The sequence below is a fragment of the Felis catus genome, chromosome A1 (assembly GCF_018350175.1).
Source record: "Felis catus isolate Fca126 chromosome A1, F.catus_Fca126_mat1.0, whole genome shotgun sequence".
NCBI classification, from domain to species: Eukaryota; Metazoa; Chordata; class Mammalia; order Carnivora; family Felidae; genus Felis; species Felis catus.
In genome coordinates, this window is record NC_058368.1 from 117,115,354 (window position 1) to 117,135,106 (window position 19,753).

General features: G+C 44.1%; 1 protein-coding gene and 1 long non-coding RNA gene across 13 annotated transcripts in view; one reads left to right on the plus strand and one right to left on the minus strand.

Moving 5' to 3' along the window:
- LOC101100942 (protocadherin gamma-C4) overlaps positions 1 to 19,753 on the plus strand; it is a 175,264-nt gene that overhangs the window by 36,152 nt on the left and 119,359 nt on the right. The window contains exon 1 of one of the 12 annotated variants that reach the window (XM_023256123.2): positions 1,345 to 4,843. The exons of 8 other annotated variants lie outside the window; for them this stretch is intronic. In XM_023256123.2, the coding sequence (XP_023111891.2) occupies positions 2,417 to 4,843 (2,427 nt within the window). In that variant the 5' untranslated portion in view covers positions 1,345 to 2,416. Of the gene's footprint in view, positions 1 to 1,344; positions 4,844 to 6,841; positions 9,263 to 10,859; positions 15,372 to 16,138; positions 19,232 to 19,753 lie in introns of those variants that run through there. 3 more of the 12 variants (XM_023256156.2, XM_045039857.1, XM_045039834.1) reach the window with 3 other exon arrangements.
- Positions 6,433 to 13,335, minus strand: LOC123380762. Its single transcript, XR_006586923.1, has 3 exons — positions 13,204 to 13,335; positions 8,959 to 9,221; positions 6,433 to 8,013 (listed from the first exon to the last, which is right to left on the minus strand). It is a non-coding gene; the product is annotated as an uncharacterized LOC123380762 (long non-coding RNA).

Here is a 19,753-nt window from a genome sequence, read left to right on the forward strand (position 1 = left end):
AAAGAGCTATATAAATGTCTCCAACTGTATAAGGTAGGTAATTGATGAAGTAAAGGCATTTTTTTTTTTTTTAGTATTCTATTACTTTAAAGGGGAGGAGCAGATGATTCCTCAAGAATAATCAATAGCAGTTAGTACTCCTAAAAGCTGTTTATTATTTATCATTTTTAGTCTTCATGTAGTTACAGTTTCAACAACAATTTCTTAACTATATATCTCTAACCATCTCTCTTCAATAGAAGACTATTTTTAACTGTCCTCTTTTTTACACTTTGCTTGAAGTTTGTTTTTCCTTGAAAGGGTATTTTCCATTATAATTAAACAAACAGTGGCAATTTATAAATATTGGAGAAAATATTAACCTTTATTTATTTATTTAGTATAATTTATTATCAAATTAGCTAACATACAGTGTGTACAGAGTGCTCTTGGTTTTGGGGGTAGATTTCCATGATTCACCGCTTATGTACAACACCCAGTGCTCATCCCAACAAGTGCCCTTCTCAATGCCCATCACCCATTTTTCCCTCCCTCATCCCCCCATCAACCTTCAGTTTGTTCTCTGTATTTAAGAGTCTCTTATGGTGTGCCTCCTTCCCTCTCTGTTTGTAACTATTTTTCCCCTCCCCCAAAATAATTAGCTTTTAGGTCTAATTTTAACAAGGATAGCTCTCATTAGGATTGGTATATTTCAAATATTTTGTTGTTGCAGTTTGTGAGATACACCAGTAGTGACTATATGTGATTCCTTTGGCTCACTTCTGGGATTATGAAAAATATTGCACATTTTATTTCACTCATCTTTAAGTAGGTTGAAGGAATAATTTTAATAATTTATAAATTTCCTATTATGGCATCACAGTGAGACCCTTTTCAATTTCTAAGGAAAACATACCTTTCAAAATCTCTCCTTTTTCATCATGAGAGTCACTTGTGGAGATTGGGTAACTTAGATTCTGAACTGATATGATTTATGCTACTTAGTAAGTAGGCCTCATCCCTGTTCCTGAAAATTGCTCTCAGGTAGCTCTGAGATGGCTCTGGGATGATCTGATATGGGGGAAATATTTTGTGTTCAAGGGATATGCAACACTTTTGTTAAATGTGCCTTCATTTAGTTCCATGATATAATTAAGAATTCAAGAGTGTGTAGGGCAACACAAATTAGTGCTCTTTCATAGCTGGGAACTGTAGCAGTAAACTGTGAACTATGCCTCAATTCAATTTAAGAAAGGGCATTTTAGTTTTAAAAAAAAATTTACTTATTTAAAACAATTTTCTTTTTAGTTTAAGTAATCTCTACACCCAACATGGGGCTCAAACTCATGACCCCAAGATCAAGAGTCACATGCTTTTTGGACTGAGCCACACAAGCACCCTGCATTTTAGTTTCTAAATGCTTTTGCCTTCGTGGGAAACTGTGTTGCAATACATAGAATAAACAGAATGTCATGTGATACAATTGTCTGGCATGGGGAAAGGAGAGAGGAAATAATATTGAGCAAGATTCTGAGGGGAGATTATGTAAAATATTGAAGGTTATTTGAGGAGAGATTATTTGTCTGAGATTATTTAAAATACTGAAGCTTTAAAAGAAAATTTGGAAATACCAATTGGCCTGAAACTGTCAAGCATTTTTGGAGGTTGGCATTAGGAATACATTCCAGAATCAGAGTGATACATATTTTAAATGCCTAGGAGAGCAGTAGATAATTAACACCCTAATATCACACAGAAAAAAATATTTTTGTTTGGGCACTGGGTTTCTTTTAGAAAATATTTCTGATTAAGTAAATTATTGTACAACCATATGATGGATTACTACATAACTGTAAGAAATAAATTGGAAAGCTATGTACTTATATGAAATGATTTCAAGATACAATGAATGAAAAAAGCAAGATGCAGAACATGGTATATTGTATACTTACATTTATGTATTAACGTGGGGGAGAACATTTATAAAAATTTGCTGCACTACACAAAACATCTCTGGAATGATACACACAAAAACGTAATACTTATTTCTCTCGGGATAAACGTGTTATTGAAACAAGACAGGGAGAGAATATGCGTTATGTACCTCTTCAATTTTGGAGCTACATGAATATATATCTATTTAAAAACAACTGTAGATTCAAAAAAGAAAGGTTCGCAAAACGTTTATAAGCATTTGGTGCATTTCCACGGGAAAACCTCTGGGTGTCGCTGTAGGTCAAAAAAGTGAGAGAAAAAGCATTTGGGAGTCTCTTAGAGGGTAACTTCCTGCTCAAACCAGCCACATAGAGGACACCAGTACTGATTCGGATACGGAAAACAAAAGCAGGAAAAGCGACCCTACCCGGGATTTTGCCATCCACAGAGGGCTTAATTCTCCTCCCATCCAAAAAGCAGAGCCACCGTGAAGGGAGACAGGATGAGGCCGAGGCCGAGCGCAGAAAGGAGCAGCCCAGCGCGGTGGCGGCAGGTATTGTTGCCCTTCCTGCTGTCTTTATTCCGCGGGGCTCTTCCAGATCAAATCCGCTATTCAATTCCCGAAGAGCTGGCCAAAAACTCGGTGGTAGGAAACCTCGCCAAGGATCTGGGGCTCAGTGTCCGGGATTTGCCAGCCCGGAAGCTGCGGGTTAGTGCGGAGAAAGAATATTTCACTGTAAACCCTGAGAGTGGGGACTTACTTGTGAGTGACAGAATAGACCGAGAGCAGATATGCGGAAAGAAGCCTCTGTGTATTCTGGATTTCGATGCTGTCGCTGAAAACCCACTAAATATTTTCCATGTAGCAGTAATAGTACAGGATATAAATGACAATACCCCGCTATTCAAACAGAATAATATTGATTTAAAAATTGGAGAATCCACTAAGCCAGGTAAAACATTTCCACTAGACCCGGCCCTGGATTCAGATGCTGGCCCAAATTCACTGCAAAGATACAATCTTAATGACAATGAACACTTTGATCTCATAGAGAAACAGGCTCCAGATGGACGTAAATATCCTGAGTTGGTTCTGAAACATTCACTAGACAGAGAAGAACAGAATCTCCATCAATTGGTTCTAACAGCTGTGGATGGTGGAGACCCACCCCAAAGCGGCACCGCTCAGATCCAAATCCAAGTGACCGATGCCAACGATAATGCCCCAGTTTTCATCCAGGACGTGTACAAGGTCAGCCTGCAGGAAGGTGTACCTCTGGGCTTCTCCGTGCTTCAAGTAACGGCCACTGATCAGGATGAGGGCGTCAACGCAGAAATCACCTACTCCTTTCATCATGTGGATGAACTAGTGGAAAAGTTTTTTAACTTAGATAAAAGAACAGGTGAAATCACAACAAAGGATAATTTTGATTTTGAAATTGCTAATAGTTACACTCTCAGTGTAGAAGCAAAAGATCATGGAGATCTAGCAGCCTATTGCAGTATCCAAGTTGAAATTCTCGATGAGAATGATTGTGCACCTGAAATGGTTATTACTTCGGTATTTACTCCGCTACCAGAAGATTCACCACCAGGAACTGTGATCGCCTTGATAAAAACAAGAGATAGAGACTCTGGAGAAAATGGAGAAGTTTACTGCCGCATCTTGGGAAAGGCCGAGTTTATATTGAAATCTTACTCCAAGAACTATTACAAGCTAGTGACAGACGGGCCGCTGGACCGGGAGGAGAATCCAGAATATAACATCACTATAATGGCCACCGACAGAGGTAAGCCGCCCCTCTCCTCTAGTATAAACATCACTCTGCACATCGCAGATGTCAACGACAACGCGCCAGTTTTCGAACAGGTTTTCTATTTGGTTCATATTGCCGAGAACAACCCTCCAGGAGCCTCCATCGCCCAAGTCAGCGCCTCCGACCCCGACCTGGGACCCAACGGGCGCGTGTCTTACTCCATCGTGGCCAGCGACCTGGAGCCACGGGCGCTGGCGTCCTACGTGTCCGTGAGCGCGCAGAGCGGCGTGGTGTTCGCGCAGCGCGCCTTCGACCACGAGCAGCTGCGCGCCTTCGAGCTGACGGTGCAGGCCCGCGACCAGGGCTCGCCCGCGCTCAGCGCCAACGTGAGCCTGCGCGTGTTGGTGGGCGACCGCAACGACAACGCGCCTAGGGTGCTGTACCCGGCGCTGGGGCCCGACGGCTCGGCGCTCTTCGACACGGTGCCGCGCGCCGCGCAGCCCGGCTACCTGGTCACCAAGGTGGTGGCGGTGGACGCCGACTCGGGACACAATGCGTGGCTGTCGTACCACGTGCTGCAGGCCAGCGAGCCCGGACTCTTCAGCCTGGGGCTGCGCACGGGCGAGGTGCGCACTGCGCGTGCTTTGGGCGACAGGGACGCGGCCCGCCAGCGCCTGCTGGTCGCCGTGCGGGACGGGGGACAGCCGCCCCTCTCTGCCACCGCCACGCTGCACCTGGTTTTCGCCGACAGCCTCCAAGAAGTACTGCCGGATGTCAGCGACCGCCCTGAGCCCTCTGACCCCCAGGCCGAGCTGCAGTTTTACCTGGTGGTGGCTTTGGCCTTGATCTCGGTGCTCTTCCTCCTTGCGGTGATTCTGGCGGTGGCCCTGCGCCTGCGCCGCTCCCCCAGCCCTGCTGCCTGGGGCTGCTTTCAGTCAGGCCTCCGTTCCAAATCTGGACCTGGGGTTCTCCCCGATTACAGAGAAGGGACTTTGCCTTATTCCTACAATCTGTGCGTTGCTTCACAGTTAGCTAAGACAGAGTTTAATTTTCTTAATGTCACCCCGGAAGTGACTCCCTCTCAGGATCTCCTCTGTGAAGATGCCGCTTGGTTACCAAATACAAATCATGAAGGCGCTGGGGTCCCATTTGCATCAGATACTATTCTAAAGGTGAGTTTTAATTTACTTCGCTAGTTTTCACTTTGGGTTTCAATGTTTGTTAACAAATCACCTTACTGGCGTAGAAATCACTATTTCATATTTTGTCTTGTGGGTTCAATTTAGGCAGTTTTCTGCCGTAGTTATCTTAATCTTATCTAAACAGAATTTTAACATAGGTTTTCTTTCTGATGTGTGAGATTTATTTGTCCATAATTACAAGCCTTTACTACACGAAATAGTTTCTGCTTCATCTTTATATTACTTTCCTCTGAAATTTCATTACTACTGGGATCTTAAGCTACTCCTTTTACCCTACAGATCTTTATTACTCAGATTTTAGTTTTACTTCCTCTTAGAATTATAGCACTTCAGAGTAAAGAGAGCTTTCCATGTTCCTCGTTTGGGAAAACTGGGAACCAAAAAGAAAATTTTACCGTGTCATGGCTTGTCAACAGCAGGGCATGAGTAGGACTGAATTGTAGACCTCCCTTCTAAGTATCTTTTCAAGCTTAATGTCTTGAGATCTCAGATCTGTTTTTAAAGGATAAGCAACATTTGAGGCCTGTAGTATCTGTTATTAAGAGTGTGTTTATGGGGGTGCCTAGGTGGCTCAGTGGTTAAGTGTCTGACTCTTGATTTTGGCTCAGGTCATGATCTCATGATTCATGAGATTGAGCCCTGTCAGTGTGGAGCCTTCTTGGGATTCTGTCTTTCTCTGCATTTCCCTGCTCATGCTCTACCTCTCTCATAAATAAATAAACTTTTAAAAAGAATGTATTTAATAAGTGGGAGAAATCGTTCTCTCTCATGCATATAACAAATTGCTTTTGTGAAAAATTGTAAAATGAGAAAAATTTTGCAAATTATACTCACATTGTTTACCTAAAACTTTCTTTTTTGAATTTTCTTATTATAGATATAAAATCTCTTCGTGTTGTTTCTTTTCCTATGGAGGTGTCATTAGGGAAAAAATTGCTTTTCTCAGTGGACTCTCTGAAATGTCCCTTTGTTTTCAGTCGTGAGGCTTTTTTTCCTGCTACCATGTAAAGGTGATAGCATTTAATATCCGTCTCAACATAGAAAGGGCACTTGCCTGCTCACTAAGGATCTGGACATGTTTTTCTGCCTAGGTGACGAACGAAAGCCCTTTACTTCAGTCACTACACTGACTTCCCCAAGAGTCTGTCACTGTAAAATGCCTTAACTCCAATTTAGACATGATAATAGGGAAATATAAATAATGTGTAGTTAACCCAACTCAGACTCTTAGTCTGATATAGTGGAGCTGCCAAACTCTTAGTGTGAAAGTCTGGGAACTTTCTTAAAGACCTCAAGTAGCAAAATGGACCCTTTATTTTCTCTGTTTACAACATCTAATACAATTTGCTTGAATCAGTAGGCCTTTATGCAATGGTGCGATGAGAGCTAGGTTTGTTTCCTGGACATTCTTATCCATAGTAGGTACGTTTTCATAAATATATCCTAATAAAAAGATGAAATTTTAAAGCCTACAAAATTAAGAATTCTAATGTCCTAATTTAATGGACTCAGTATAGGTAAGAGGTAAATAAAGGACATAGACTCAATGGCACATTAAATAAAACTTTTCTAAAGAAATAAAAATGTAATAATTATATTGATCTCAAGGTTTGTGGAAGTCCTTTGATATTTCAGAATTAAATCTTAGATATGAGTAATGTCACTTGTCAATAGGTTAAGAATACAGCAAAATTATTAGAAATAAAATATAATGAAACATTTATGAAATAAAAACAGAATTGGTGTAGTAACTGGTTAGGACTCTGAGCGTCGCTGTTCACCAAAGTGGAAAAGCTGTCCGCTGACGGCGACCTGACTCTGCTCCTTCCGCCCTAAACAAACACAGACCAGAGAAATTTGGGGGAAAGCCTCGCGTTTCTGTCAAGTAATGTGTTTCCTTTGACTTGAAAGACATAAGGGTACAGCAGGCTGGAATTAGGACTAAGGAAACTGGTCGGAGAGAAGAAAATGGCGGATACACTGAGGGGTTGGGGCTGCATAGAGCCGCTTCTGCTCCTCCTGCTCCTGGAGACGTTATGGAGAGCTGGAGCCGGGCCGATCCGCTACTCGGTGCTGGAGGAGCTGGACAAAGGCTCCTTCGTGGGCAGCATCGCCAAGGACCTGGGTCTGGAGCCCCGGGAGCTGGCGGAGCGTGGCGTCCGCATCGTCTCCAGAGGTAGGACGCGGCTCTTTTCTCTGAACCCGCGAAGCGGCAGTTTGGTCACCGCAGGCAGGATAGACCGGGAGGAGCTCTGTGCTCAGAGCGCACGGTGTGTGGTGAGTTTTAACATCTTGCTTGAGAATAACATGAAAATTTATGGAGTAGAAATAGAAATAATAGATATTAATGATAACTTTCCACGTTTCCGGGATGAGGAAGTAAAAGTAAAAGTTAATGAAAACGCGGCTACGGGAACTCGGTTAGCGCTTCCTTTCGCTCGAGACGCGGATGTGAGTATGAACTCTCTCCAGAGTTATAAGCTCAGCCCCAATATGCACTTCTCTCTGGAGCAGAAAAGCGGAACTGATGGACAAAAATATCCGGAGCTGGTACTGGAACGGCCCTTGGACCGCGAGAAAGTAGCTGTCCACGACCTTCTTCTCACAGCTTTAGATGGTGGAGACCCCATACTCTCTAGTAGTATGCACATACACGTGGTGGTCCTCGACGCAAATGATAATGCGCCTCTCTTCACTCAATCTGAGTACAGAGTGACTGTTCCAGAGAACATACCTGTAGGCTCTCGGCTGCTTACACTAACCGCCACGGATCCAGATGAGGGAGTAAACGGGGAATTAACATACTCTTTTCGCAATGAAGAAGATAAGATTTCAGAGACTTTCCAACTTGATTCCAGCCTGGGTGAAATCTCAACTCTGCAATCACTGGATTATGAGGAATCCAGATTCTACCTCATGGAAGTGGTAGCTCAGGATGGAGGTGCTCTTCTTGCCAGTGCTAAGGTATTGGTGACAGTACAGGATGTGAATGACAATGTCCCAGAAGTGATCCTCACATCCCTTGCTAGTTCCGTCTCTGAAGACTGTCCTCCTGGAACTGTAATTGCACTGTTTAGTGTACATGATGGTGATTCTGGAGAGAATGGTGAGATTGTGTGTTCTATCCCCAGGAACTTGCCCTTTAAATTGGAAAAGTCAGTTGATAATTATTATCACTTATTGACAACGAAAGCCCTGGACAGAGAAGAGATCTCAGATTACAACATCACAATAACTGTCATTGACAGTGGAAACCCACCCCTGTCTACAGAAAGCCACATCTCCCTGAATGTGGCAGACATCAATGACAACCCCCCCGTCTTCCCTCACACCTCATACTCCACCTACATCCTGGAAAACAATCCCAGAGGCATCTCAATTTTATCTGTGACTGCACATGACCCTGACAGTGGCAACAACGCCAAGATCACTTACTCTCTGGCTGAGGGTATGTTTCAAGGAATGTCTCTGTCTACCTATGTCTTCATCAACTCCAATACAGGCATCCTGTATGCTCTGGGCTCTTTTGACTATGAGCAAGTTAAAGATCTGCAGCTGTGGGTAATGGCCAGTGACAGTGGAGACCCTCCACTTAGTAGCAACATGTCACTGAGCCTGTTTGTGGTGGATCAGAATGACAATGCCCCTGAAATCCTGTACCCCAGCATTCCCACCGATGGCTCCACTGGTGTGGAGCTGGCGCCCCGATCCGCAGAGCCCGGATACCTAGTGACCAAGGTGGTGGCGGTGGACAGAGACTCTGGCCAGAATGCCTGGCTGTCCTACCACCTGCTCAAGGTCAGCGAGCCAGGACTTTTCACGGTGGGGCTACACACGGGTGAGGTGCGCACTGCACGGGCCCTGCTGGACAGAGACGCGCTCAAGCAGAGCTTAGTGGTGGTGGTCCAGGATCATGGCCAGCCCCCTCTTTCAGCTACTGTCACACTCACTGTGGCTGTAGCTGACAGTATCCCAGATGTCCTGGCTGACCTGGACAGCCTCAAGCCCTCATCCTATGCTGACGGCTCCAGTCTCACACTGTACCTTGTGGTGGCAGTGGCTGTAGTCTCCTGTGTCTTCCTCACCTTTGTCATCGTGCTACTGGCACTCAGGCTGAGACGCTGGCACTCTTCAAGTCAGCTCCAGGCATCAGGAAGCAGGTTGGCTGGCATGCCCACCTCGCACTTTGTGGGTGTGGACGGGGTGCGAGCTTTCCTGCAGACTTATTCCCACGAGGTCTCCCTCACAGCAGACTCCCGGAACAGTCACATGATCTTCCCCCAGCCCAACTATGCAGACACACTCATCAGTCAGGAGAGCTGTGGGAAAAGCGAGCCTCCTCTGATATCTGAGAAGATAAATGTAAACGAAGAGCTAGGAGTTGTACAGGTGAGGTTTTGTTTTTTTTTCCAGTATCATTGCTTGTAGCATTTTTTTTTCATTTGTTTCCTCAATCATTTGTCTGCCATATTCAAAGTTGGTTAATTATATAAATAATCAATCATTGTATGTTTTATTTAGAGATTGACTTGATTTAATTTGATGATGCTCTCTTCATTTGTTTTCAAATTATATTTTGGGTTTAATGTCTTTTTTTTCAATACATGAAATTTCTAGACAATCTAGCTGATATCCATAGTCTTAAAAATAAATGAAACATGATTGCTTTACCCAAAGACTTTCTTATACAACTGTTATGTTTTTTTTAATGTTTATTTATTTTGAGAGGCGGGGAGGTGCAGAGGAGAGGGATAGAGAGAATCCCAAGCAGGCTCCGTGCTTTCAGTGCAGAGCCCGATGCAGGGCTTTAACTCACAAACTGTGAGACCATGACCAGAGACAAAGTCAAGAGTCAAATACTGAACCAACTAAGCCACCCAGCTGCCCCAGAATTGTTACTCTTCTATTAAGAAGAGTTGTTTGATTAGTCCAAATTGTTACATGTAATGTTCTCTTTTGAATATTTATGTAAACACCAATGGTGAATATGTTTTGGAAGAATAGTGTACAGCATTGAAGTTTTAGTATACTGTTTCTGTAAGGAAATAATTTACAGTATTTTCATAAATCAGTGGAGGAATATAGAAAACTACATGAAAAAAATAAAAAACATCAAATCTATAGTCTGTGGCATTCTCAAGTCTGGAAACTTTGGGTTAATCTATGTAATTACTGGACATGTGTATTTGTTGAGAGAAAAAAATCAGTGAGAAAGAGCCTTAGAACTTTATTTTCTGATGCAGTTTAAAATCTCCAAAGAATTATATTTTGCTACATTCATTAAATACACCATTAATATGCCATTACACCTGGAATCATCTGGTTACAGATAACCTCTTCACTTTTTAGAATCAATATCTACTTGAATGTTTGCATTTATTCAAGTGTCAGTACAATTCTGCTTTATTACTAGACTCTAAGATTTGTGGTTTTTAAAATTATTTATTATTTTTTGAGCGAGAGAGAGAGAGAGAGCATGAGCAGGGGAAGGGTAGAGGGAGAGGAGGAGAGAATATTAAGCAGGCTTCATGCCCAGCATGGAGCCAGACATGCTGGGCTTGATCTCATGACTGTGAGATCATGACCTGAGCCAAAATCAAGAGTCAGACACTTAACCGACTGAGCCACCCAGGCACCCCGGACTCTAAGATTTGTACTTGGAAAATCAATTCAACATAAAAATTGTTTAAAATTTTGAAATTCACATGCTCATCTTAAATTAATAATCCTTCTTAATGAAATGTGGGTATTTCATTGGGTATTAAAATTCATGAGTGTGTGTTGCTTAAGAAGAACTACCCTTTTGGGGCACCTGGGTGCCTCAGTTGGTTAAGCTTCCAACTTCAGCTCAGGTCATGATCTCCCATTTCATGGGTTCAAGCCGCACATCTGGCTCTGTGCTGACAGCTCAGAGCCTGAAACCTGCTTCAGATTCTGTGTCTCCCTGTCTCTGCCTCTCTCCCATCCACTCTATCTCGGTCTCTCTCAAAAACGAATAAACATTAAACAAAAATTTTTTTAAAAAGAAGAACTACCCTTTTCATTTTTGATATCTGATTTACTGAAGATGATTTTCAGATGCTTCTCTTTAAATTTTTCAAATACTGTACTTTATCAGCTGCAAAGTATGAATAAATAGGGGAAATGGCAATAAAATATTACGAATGGGATAGTAGGCTACATTACCTGACCAAACAAATGGTTTATTGTTACATGTGGGAACCTATGACTACTTAATTTTTATTTTTTAAATATTTATTTGAAGGGCATCCAATTAATTTTTATATGGACAATTCTGATCACAGTGTAAAATGTGCAGATTCACTGAACAGCAAATACATCAAAAGAGTAACAAGAATCTGTATGATGGAGGATGGAGACTGATACCATTCACTCTTACAAGAAAACTCATTTTTTCATTATATTTGATAATAAATATTATTTTTTCTTTTCATTATATTTTAATGAAGATGTTATAGACTTTGGATATGTGTCCTGAGTAAACCTCTATAAACTTCAATAGACTTTATATAACAAAATGCTTGATCCAACACTCTGAGTGTATGTACTGTGTATACTCCATATTCTTTGAAATATTTGAATCTTTAGTTTCACATGTGCTCTGAAAAGATAACTGTCCTATACTAATTTAAGTGTTCACACCATATTGTTCAGTCATGTTTTGGAGCAAAGTCTCGAATCTGTTTTTTATGTTTGTATGAAGTAGAGATGTCCATGAGTTTCTGCCTAGAATCCTGAATACAATGAACAGTTTAAGATGTCTAATGCTATTCCACTATGAGTTCAGCATTGCTACACATCCGTTAAGTTTTAGAATGACAATGTATTGTGTAGGTTTTAAAAAAGTTTCTTTATGAAGATTTCTAGTTTGGAAATGGAATTAAACCTGTAAGACCTATCAGAAACATAAAATTGACATACTTATTTACAAGGCAAGAATGTCAGTAACAAAGGGTTGGGATGATCTGATAGTAACCTTGGGACCAAAAAAAGTGGACGACATAGATTACTTTCTTTAGAATATGTGATTATAAGGACTCATACTTCACTCCCCAAACTCGAATAACTCACCATTGCTAAGCTACTTGAGAAGAAACAGTACCATTAGAGACAATGGTAAAGTAGTGTGGAAAAAATAAGATCAGAGGAATAGTTTTTGAATCCTAGTCATTTGAAAGTAGACACTTGGAAATTAACAAGGAGTTTCTTCTTGCTTCTTACCATACTCCTGTTTTATAAGAATAATCAGTCTCTTTGCTTACATATCAATTATTTGGGGGGTAAGGTGACAATGATAATATAGAAGGAAGTGAAACACAGGATACAACTAAAAGCTATGATATTTGTAACATTTTTAAGTTAGAAAAAAAGAAAATAGAGTGGAGTAGTAACAATACATATCAAGCTGATATTTCAAGAATTTTCCTATTACACTTTCTGCTGCACCACCACTACTTTCATTTGTGTCATTTTCTACATATTATTTTATTTGGTCTTCAATTTTACTAAGTAACACAGGGAAGATGTTATTATAGCCATTTTATGAAAATGGAAACGAAAAGCACGACGATGCCAATGTCTTCAGCAAGTTACCTCTGCTCTTTGAGGAGTAAAAATGACTTGATTTAGATGGATAAAGCTCAGGTTCAAATAAAATCACAGCCAGACCAAAGATAGAGTGAATATTTAAAATGTTAAAATCCTTGTAAAATGAGAAAAATGAGTATCTATATCAGGACACAGTAGAATTTTCTTCTAACCCACTCCTTACTTGGAGCTGATGTAGTAACCACTACTGCAGTTCTGCAGCCCAGACGCGGGGTGCCGCTGTTGGCTAGTACTGAGCGAAGTATCAGCTTCTGGCGCAAAGGAATCGCCAGCCCACCGCGGAACTGCGAGAATTGGACACTCTGCCTCTGGCTCTGTGACGCTTAAGATATTTGTTAGAACCCGCCTGCCAAGACAAATCAAGGAGTTGCTCCTGCTCGGAGAATTCTCGGGATAATTTAGCGACCATAGCTCTTCAGAGTCAGAAGGCAAAGGCGCTGAAAGCGGGATGAGCGATCACTTGGGATTGAAGGGCCCGGCTGGGCGGAGACAAATGCTGTTTCTCTCTTTGCTGTCTTTGTTCTGCCCGGTGATCTCGGAGCAGATCCTCTATACTATTCCGGAGGAGCTGGCCAGGGGCTCGCTTGTGGGAAACCTCGCCAAGGATCTGGGGGTTGGCGTTGGAAATTTGCCTGCTCGAAACCTGCGTGTTAGTGCACAGAAGAAACTGTTTACAGTGAGTACTGAGAATGGGGACTTACTTGTTAGTGACCGTATAGACCGAGAGCAGATTTGTGGCGAGAAGTCGACATGTGTTCTAGAATTCGAATTGGTGGCCGAAAAGCCTTTGAACTTCTTTCATGTAAGTGTGGTAATTCAGGATGTCAATGACAATCCACCAACCTTTAGCCAAAATATCACTGAATTGGAAATCAGTGAACTGGCTGTAACCGGAGCCTCCTTTGCCCTGGAACCTGCGCAAGATTCAGATGTAGGTGTCAATTCCCTGCAGCAGTACTACCTCAGTCCCAACCCACACTTCTCTTTGATCCAGAAGGAGAACCCAGATGGCAGTAGGTACCCAGAACTGGTAGTGAAGACTCCCCTGGACAGGGAAGAGCAGTCACGCCACCACCTGGTCCTCACGGCTGTGGATGGGGGTGACCCAGCCAGAAGCTGCACTACCCAGATCATGGTGGTTGTGGCAGATGCAAATGATAATGCACCAGTGTTCACCCAGGACATTTACAGGGTCAGTGTTCCAGAGAACCTGCCTGTGGGCTCCTCTGTACTAAGAGTGATGGCCACTGACTTGGATGAAGGGGTCAATGCTGTGATCACCTACACTTTCATCAACATTGGTAGGGCAGTGAGACAGCTGTTCAAACTGGACAGTACAACAGGGGAAGTCACCACTGGCGGAGGACTGGACTTTGAAGAGAGAGCGAGCTACACAATTGGGGTGGAAGCAAAGGATGGTGGACATCACACAGCACACTGTAAAGTACAAATAGATATTTTGGATGAAAACGACAATACACCAGAGATAACCGTGGATTCTGAATCTAAACATATTTTAGAAGATGCTGAGTTGGGGACTGTTGTTGCCCTGATCAAAACCTATGACCTCGATTCTGGATTTAATGGGGAAGTTTTCTGCCAACTAAAAGGAAAGTTCCCATTTAAAATAGTTCAAGATACAAAAAACACATACAAGTTGGTCACAGATGGAGCCCTAGATCGAGAGCAGACTCCGGAATACAACATTACCATCACAGTCACCGACAGGGGAAGGCCAGCCCTCTCCTCCAACAGAAGTGTCATCTTGAACATTGCTGATGTCAATGACAATGCTCCTGTTTTCCACCAGGGCTCTTACGTGGTCCACGTGGCAGAAAACAACCCGCCCGGAGCTTCTATTTTCCAAGTCAGCGCCTCCGATCCTGACCTGGGGCCCAACGGCCGCGTGTCCTACTCCATCGTGGCCAGCGACCTGGAGCCGCGGGCGCTGGCGTCCTACGTGTCCGTGAGCGCGCAGAGCGGCGTGGTGTTCGCGCAGCGCGCCTTCGACCACGAGCAGCTGCGCGCCTTCGAGCTGACGGTGCAGGCCCGCGACCAGGGCTCGCCCGCGCTCAGCGCCAACGTGAGCCTGCGCGTGTTGGTGGGCGACCGCAACGACAACGCGCCTAGGGTGCTGTACCCGGCGCTGGGGCCCGACGGCTCGGCGCTCTTCGACACGGTGCCGCGCGCCGCGCAGCCCGGCTACCTGGTCACCAAGGTGGTGGCGGTGGACGCCGACTCGGGACACAATGCGTGGCTGTCGTACCACGTGCTGCAGGCCAGCGAGCCCGGACTCTTCAGCCTGGGGCTGCGCACGGGCGAGGTGCGCACTGCGCGTGCTTTGGGCGACAGGGACGCGGCCCGCCAGCGCCTGCTGGTTGCCGTGCGGGATGGAGGACAGCCGCCCCTTTCCGCAACTGTCACGTTGCTCCTGGTTTTCGCAGACAGCCTGCAAGAGGCGCTGCCGGATGTCAGCGACCGTCCGGAGCCCTCTGACCCCCAGGCCGAGCTGCAGTTTTACTTGGTGGTGGCCTTGGCCTTGATCTCAGTGCTGTTTCTCCTAGCAGTGATTCTGGCGGTTGCGCTGAGTCTGCGACGCTCCTCCCGCCCTTCCTCCTGGAGCTGCTTTAAGACTGATGTCTGCTCCAAGACTGGATCTGGGGTTATTGCCAACTTTAGCGAAGGGACTTTGCCTTATTCTTACAATCTATGTGCTGCCTCACATTCCTCAGAGACTGAGTTTAAATTTCTCAGTATAAAGCCTGAAAATGGTCCATCACAAGATCTTCTATGTAATGAAGCCTCTTGGTTTGAAAGTGCCAATAATGATAATCACAAAATGACTTCTAATTCAGTCAATTTGCAACAGGTGAGTTACGTCAAAACCTTTTATTTCTATAAGTATAATTAGATTATAGATAAAAAGTATACAGGCTAACTATACCCTGATTTTATTGTGTTGTATTGATTTTTCTGGGCATCGTTTGTGTGTGAGGGGTGTTAGAATTTTTTTGTTCATTTATCTGTGTTGCAGTCTTTCATATAAAGTGGCCTTGTGATGTCTTGAAATTTTTGTTAAATCTAAAACCACATATCATGAAACATTTTTGATATATTAGCATCACCCTGTCATTGGGAAACCTTATATAATTAAACACAAATATAGGCACTTAAGTGGTTGACTTAGTTTCAATGCAGTCAGTCCTAAATTATGTTTTGTATATAATATATTAGTACAAGTTTTCTCATTGTAGGCAATATATTTTCACTTCCTTTTTATGTTTTTATTTTATTTTTACAGTTTTTTTAAATTCATTTAAGTAATCCCTACACCCAACGTGGGGCTCAAATTCATGACATGGATATCAAGAGTCACAGGCTACTCTGATTGAGCCAGCCAACTGCCCCCCTTTTCTTGATTTTAAAAGTATACAGAAATATTGCTTATGCTAGAGCATTTATTAATCTATGTGTTAATAAAATAGATGACATCTAAACGTGGCAATACTTGTAACTGGCAGTAGGTGAATTAGTTCCAAATGTGTAGTTGTTGGTGCCCTTATTGAAAATGGGACAAATAAAAGAGACTCTTAACTATAGAGAAGAAACTGAGGGTTGCTGGAGGGGAAGTGGGGGGGGATGGGCTAAATGGGTGCTAGATATTAAGGACGGCACTTGTGATGTGCCCTGGGTGTTACATGTAAGTGATGAATCACTAAAATCTATCCTGAAAACTAGTATTACACTATATCGTAACTAACCAGAATTTAAATAAAAATGTGAAACATTAAAAAAATGAAAATGGGACAAATATAAATGATGGTGGAATAGAATTCAAATTTACAGAAAATCATAATCTTATTTCTTTTCTCCAAGGCCCTAAGAGCTCATGACCCCCCAAAAAATGAGTAGTAAATTCCCGGGAATATATAAAACTATTCAAAATATGCGCTTTTATTCTTCTTGGGGAGGGAAATATGAGTGACATCTAAGCAGATTTAGCAGAAATAAGATTCTTTGCATGATGGTTTCACAAAAACGGTGCAGTATTAAGTTAGGACTCTAAGCGTCGCTGTTCACTAATCCCGGCAAGGAAAGTAATGACAACTCAAGTAATATCCTCCAGCACAAAGCAGATCAGACACCATAGCTCTCCAGCTGCGCAGAAATTCTAATCTAAAACGCTTCGCATCTGACCTCTACTTGTTTATGGACCTTGGCTTCTAATTCAGAGAAGCACAAAAAAGTGATTGTGAACCTGCTCCCTCTACTCACAATCCCCAGGAAGTCCATAAGGAGCCTGTCATGGCAGCTCTGCAAAAGCGCCGGCACCAGAGCGGATTAGTGGTACTCGTTATTCTGCTGGGGATTCTGGGGGGGCTCGGGGCCAGGCAGATCCGTTATTCCATTCCTGAAGAGCTGGACAAAGGTTCCTTCGTAGGAAACATCGCTGACGATCTGGGGCTAGAGCTCCAGGAGCTGGGGGAGCGTGGAGTCCGCATCGTCTCCAGAGGTAGGATGCAGCTCTTTTCTCTGAACCCGCGAAGCGGCAACTTGGTCACCGCAGACAGAATAGACCGGGAGGAGCTCTGTGCCCAGACCGCGCGGTGTCTGGTGAGTTTTAACATCCTCATTGAGGATAAACTGAATCTTTATCCCATAGAAGTGGAAATACTGGACATTAATGACAACACACCCCGATTCTTTAGGGAAGAATTAGAAGTGAAAATTCCGGAAAACGCGCCCCCATCCTCTCGTTTTCCACTAATGGAGGTCTATGACCTGGATGTGGGAATGAACTCTCTTCAAGGCTTCAAACTCAGCAAGAATAGTCACTTCTCAGTGGACGTGCAGAGTGAAGCTGACAGGCCCAAATACCCGGAGCTGGTGCTTGAGAGTGCCCTGGATCGGGAGGGAGATGCCGTTTACCACCTCATCCTTACTGCTGTGGATGGCGGTGAACCTGTCCGCTCAGGCACTGCTCGAATTCTGGTAACTGTCCTAGACGTGAATGACAACGCTCCAGTATTTACTCAGCCTGTCTATCGTGTAAGTGTTCCTGAAAACCTGCCAGTAGGCACACCAGTCTTGTCGGTAAATGCTACTGACCAGGATGAAGGAGTCCATGCGGAAGTAATGTATTCCTTCCTGAGGGTAACAGAAAAGATCTCCAAGATTTTCTGCTTGAATGTTTTCACTGGAGAAATCTCGATCTCTGCAAATTTAGACTATGAGGATTCAAGCTTTTATGAACTGGATGTTGAAGCCAGAGATAGGCCAGGTCTACTTGACAGAGCAAAAGTCTTAATAACTATCTTAGATGTAAATGATAATGTACCAGAAGTGGTAGTTACATCTGGAAGCAGATCAGTTGCTGAAAGTATGCCTCCAGGAACAGTAATCGCTCTTTTTCAAGTATATGATAGAGACTCTGGACTGAATGGCCTGGTAACATGCTCCATCTCAAGAAGTATGCCATTTGAACTGGAAAAATCAGTAGACAATTATTATCGATTAGTGACCAATACAGTACTAGATCGAGAACAGGTATCCTTGTACAACATCACTGTAACAGTCACAGACAAAGGAATTCCACCTCTGTCTACAGAAACACTTATTTACCTAAATGTGGCAGATATCAACGACAACCCACCTGCCTTCCCCCACTCCTCCTATTCTGTCTACATCCCTGAAAACAACCCCAGAGGTGCCTCCATCTTCTCTGTGACTGCACATGACCCGGACAGCCATGAGAATGCCCAAGTCACTTACTCCCTGTCTGAAGACACGCTCCGGGGGGCACCCCTATCCTCCTATGTGTCCATCAACTCTGACACTGGTGTCCTATATGCCTTGCATTCCTTCGACTATGAGCAATTCCGTGACCTGCAACTGAGAGTGACTGCGCAGGACAGCGGAGACCCACCGCTTAGCAGCAATGTGTCCTTGAGTATATTCATTCTTGACCAGAATGACAACACACCGGAGATCCTGTACCCCGCCCTCCCCACCGACGGTTCCACAGGCGTGGAGCTGGCACCCCGATCGGCAGAGCCCGGCTACCTGGTAACCAAGGTGGTGGCGGTGGATAGAGACTCTGGCCAGAACGCCTGGTTGTCCTACCGTCTGCTCAAGGCCAGCGAGCCAGGGCTTTTCGCGGTGGGGCTGCACACGGGCGAGGTGCGCACAGCGCGGGCCCTGCAGGACAGAGATGCGCTCAAGCAGAGCCTAGTGGTGGCAGTGCAAGACCACGGCCAACCCCCTCTCTCGGCCACCGTCACGCTCACCGTGGCGGTGGCCGACAGCATTCCAGACGTCCTGACTGACCTGGGCAGCATCAGGCCCTCGGCCGACCCTGATGATTCGGATCTCACGCTGTACCTGGTGGTGGCGGTGGCCGCAGTTTCCTGCGTCTTCCTTGCCTTTGTGATCGTGCTGCTGGGACTCAGGCTGAGGCGCTGGCATTCGTCCCGTCTGCTCCAGGCTGCGGGGGTTGGATTGGAGGGCGTGCCCGCCTCGAGCTTTGTGGGCGTGGACGGAGTGCGCGCTTTTCTGCAGACCTACTCCCGGGAGGTCTCGGTCAGGGCGGACTCCAGGGAGAGTCACGTGATCTTCCCTCAGCCCAACTATGCCGACACGCTTATCAGCGGAGAAAGCTGTGGGAAAAGCGAGCCTCTTTTGACTCAGGAAGATTCTGGTTTTTGTAAAGAGGAAGACTCCCTTGTTCAGGTGAGGTTATTCCTTTTATTGGTTTTATTTGAACAAGAACGTTTAAAATTTTCTTTGATCAGTGTTTAGTTTTCTTAGTCTTTGCAGTGCGTCAATTTTGAGAATTTTTAAAATATCAGTTGAACTCTATTAAATCTTAGTTTCGTCTAATTTCATGAAAAAATCTTAATGTATGATGCAGTTTTTCTTTACCTTTCTGCTGGCAAGCTCTTTCTGCCTTGGGTTTCGTTCATTTCTTTTGTTAGAGTGTGTGTGTGTGTGTGTGTGTGTGTGTGTGTGTGTGTGTGTGTGTTCCTGCCTTGTGACATTTGTGAGATTCTTTTTCTTTTCAAAATGTTTTTAATTTATTTTGAGAGAGAAAGTATTTGAGCAGGGGAGGGACAGAGAGAGAGAGAGAGAGAGAGAGAGAGAGAGAGAGTAAGAGAGAGAGAGAGTATATCCCAGGTTGGCAGAGCCTGAAGTGGGGATCCATCCACCACCCTGGGATCATGACCTGAGCTGAAATTCAGAGTGAAATCCAGA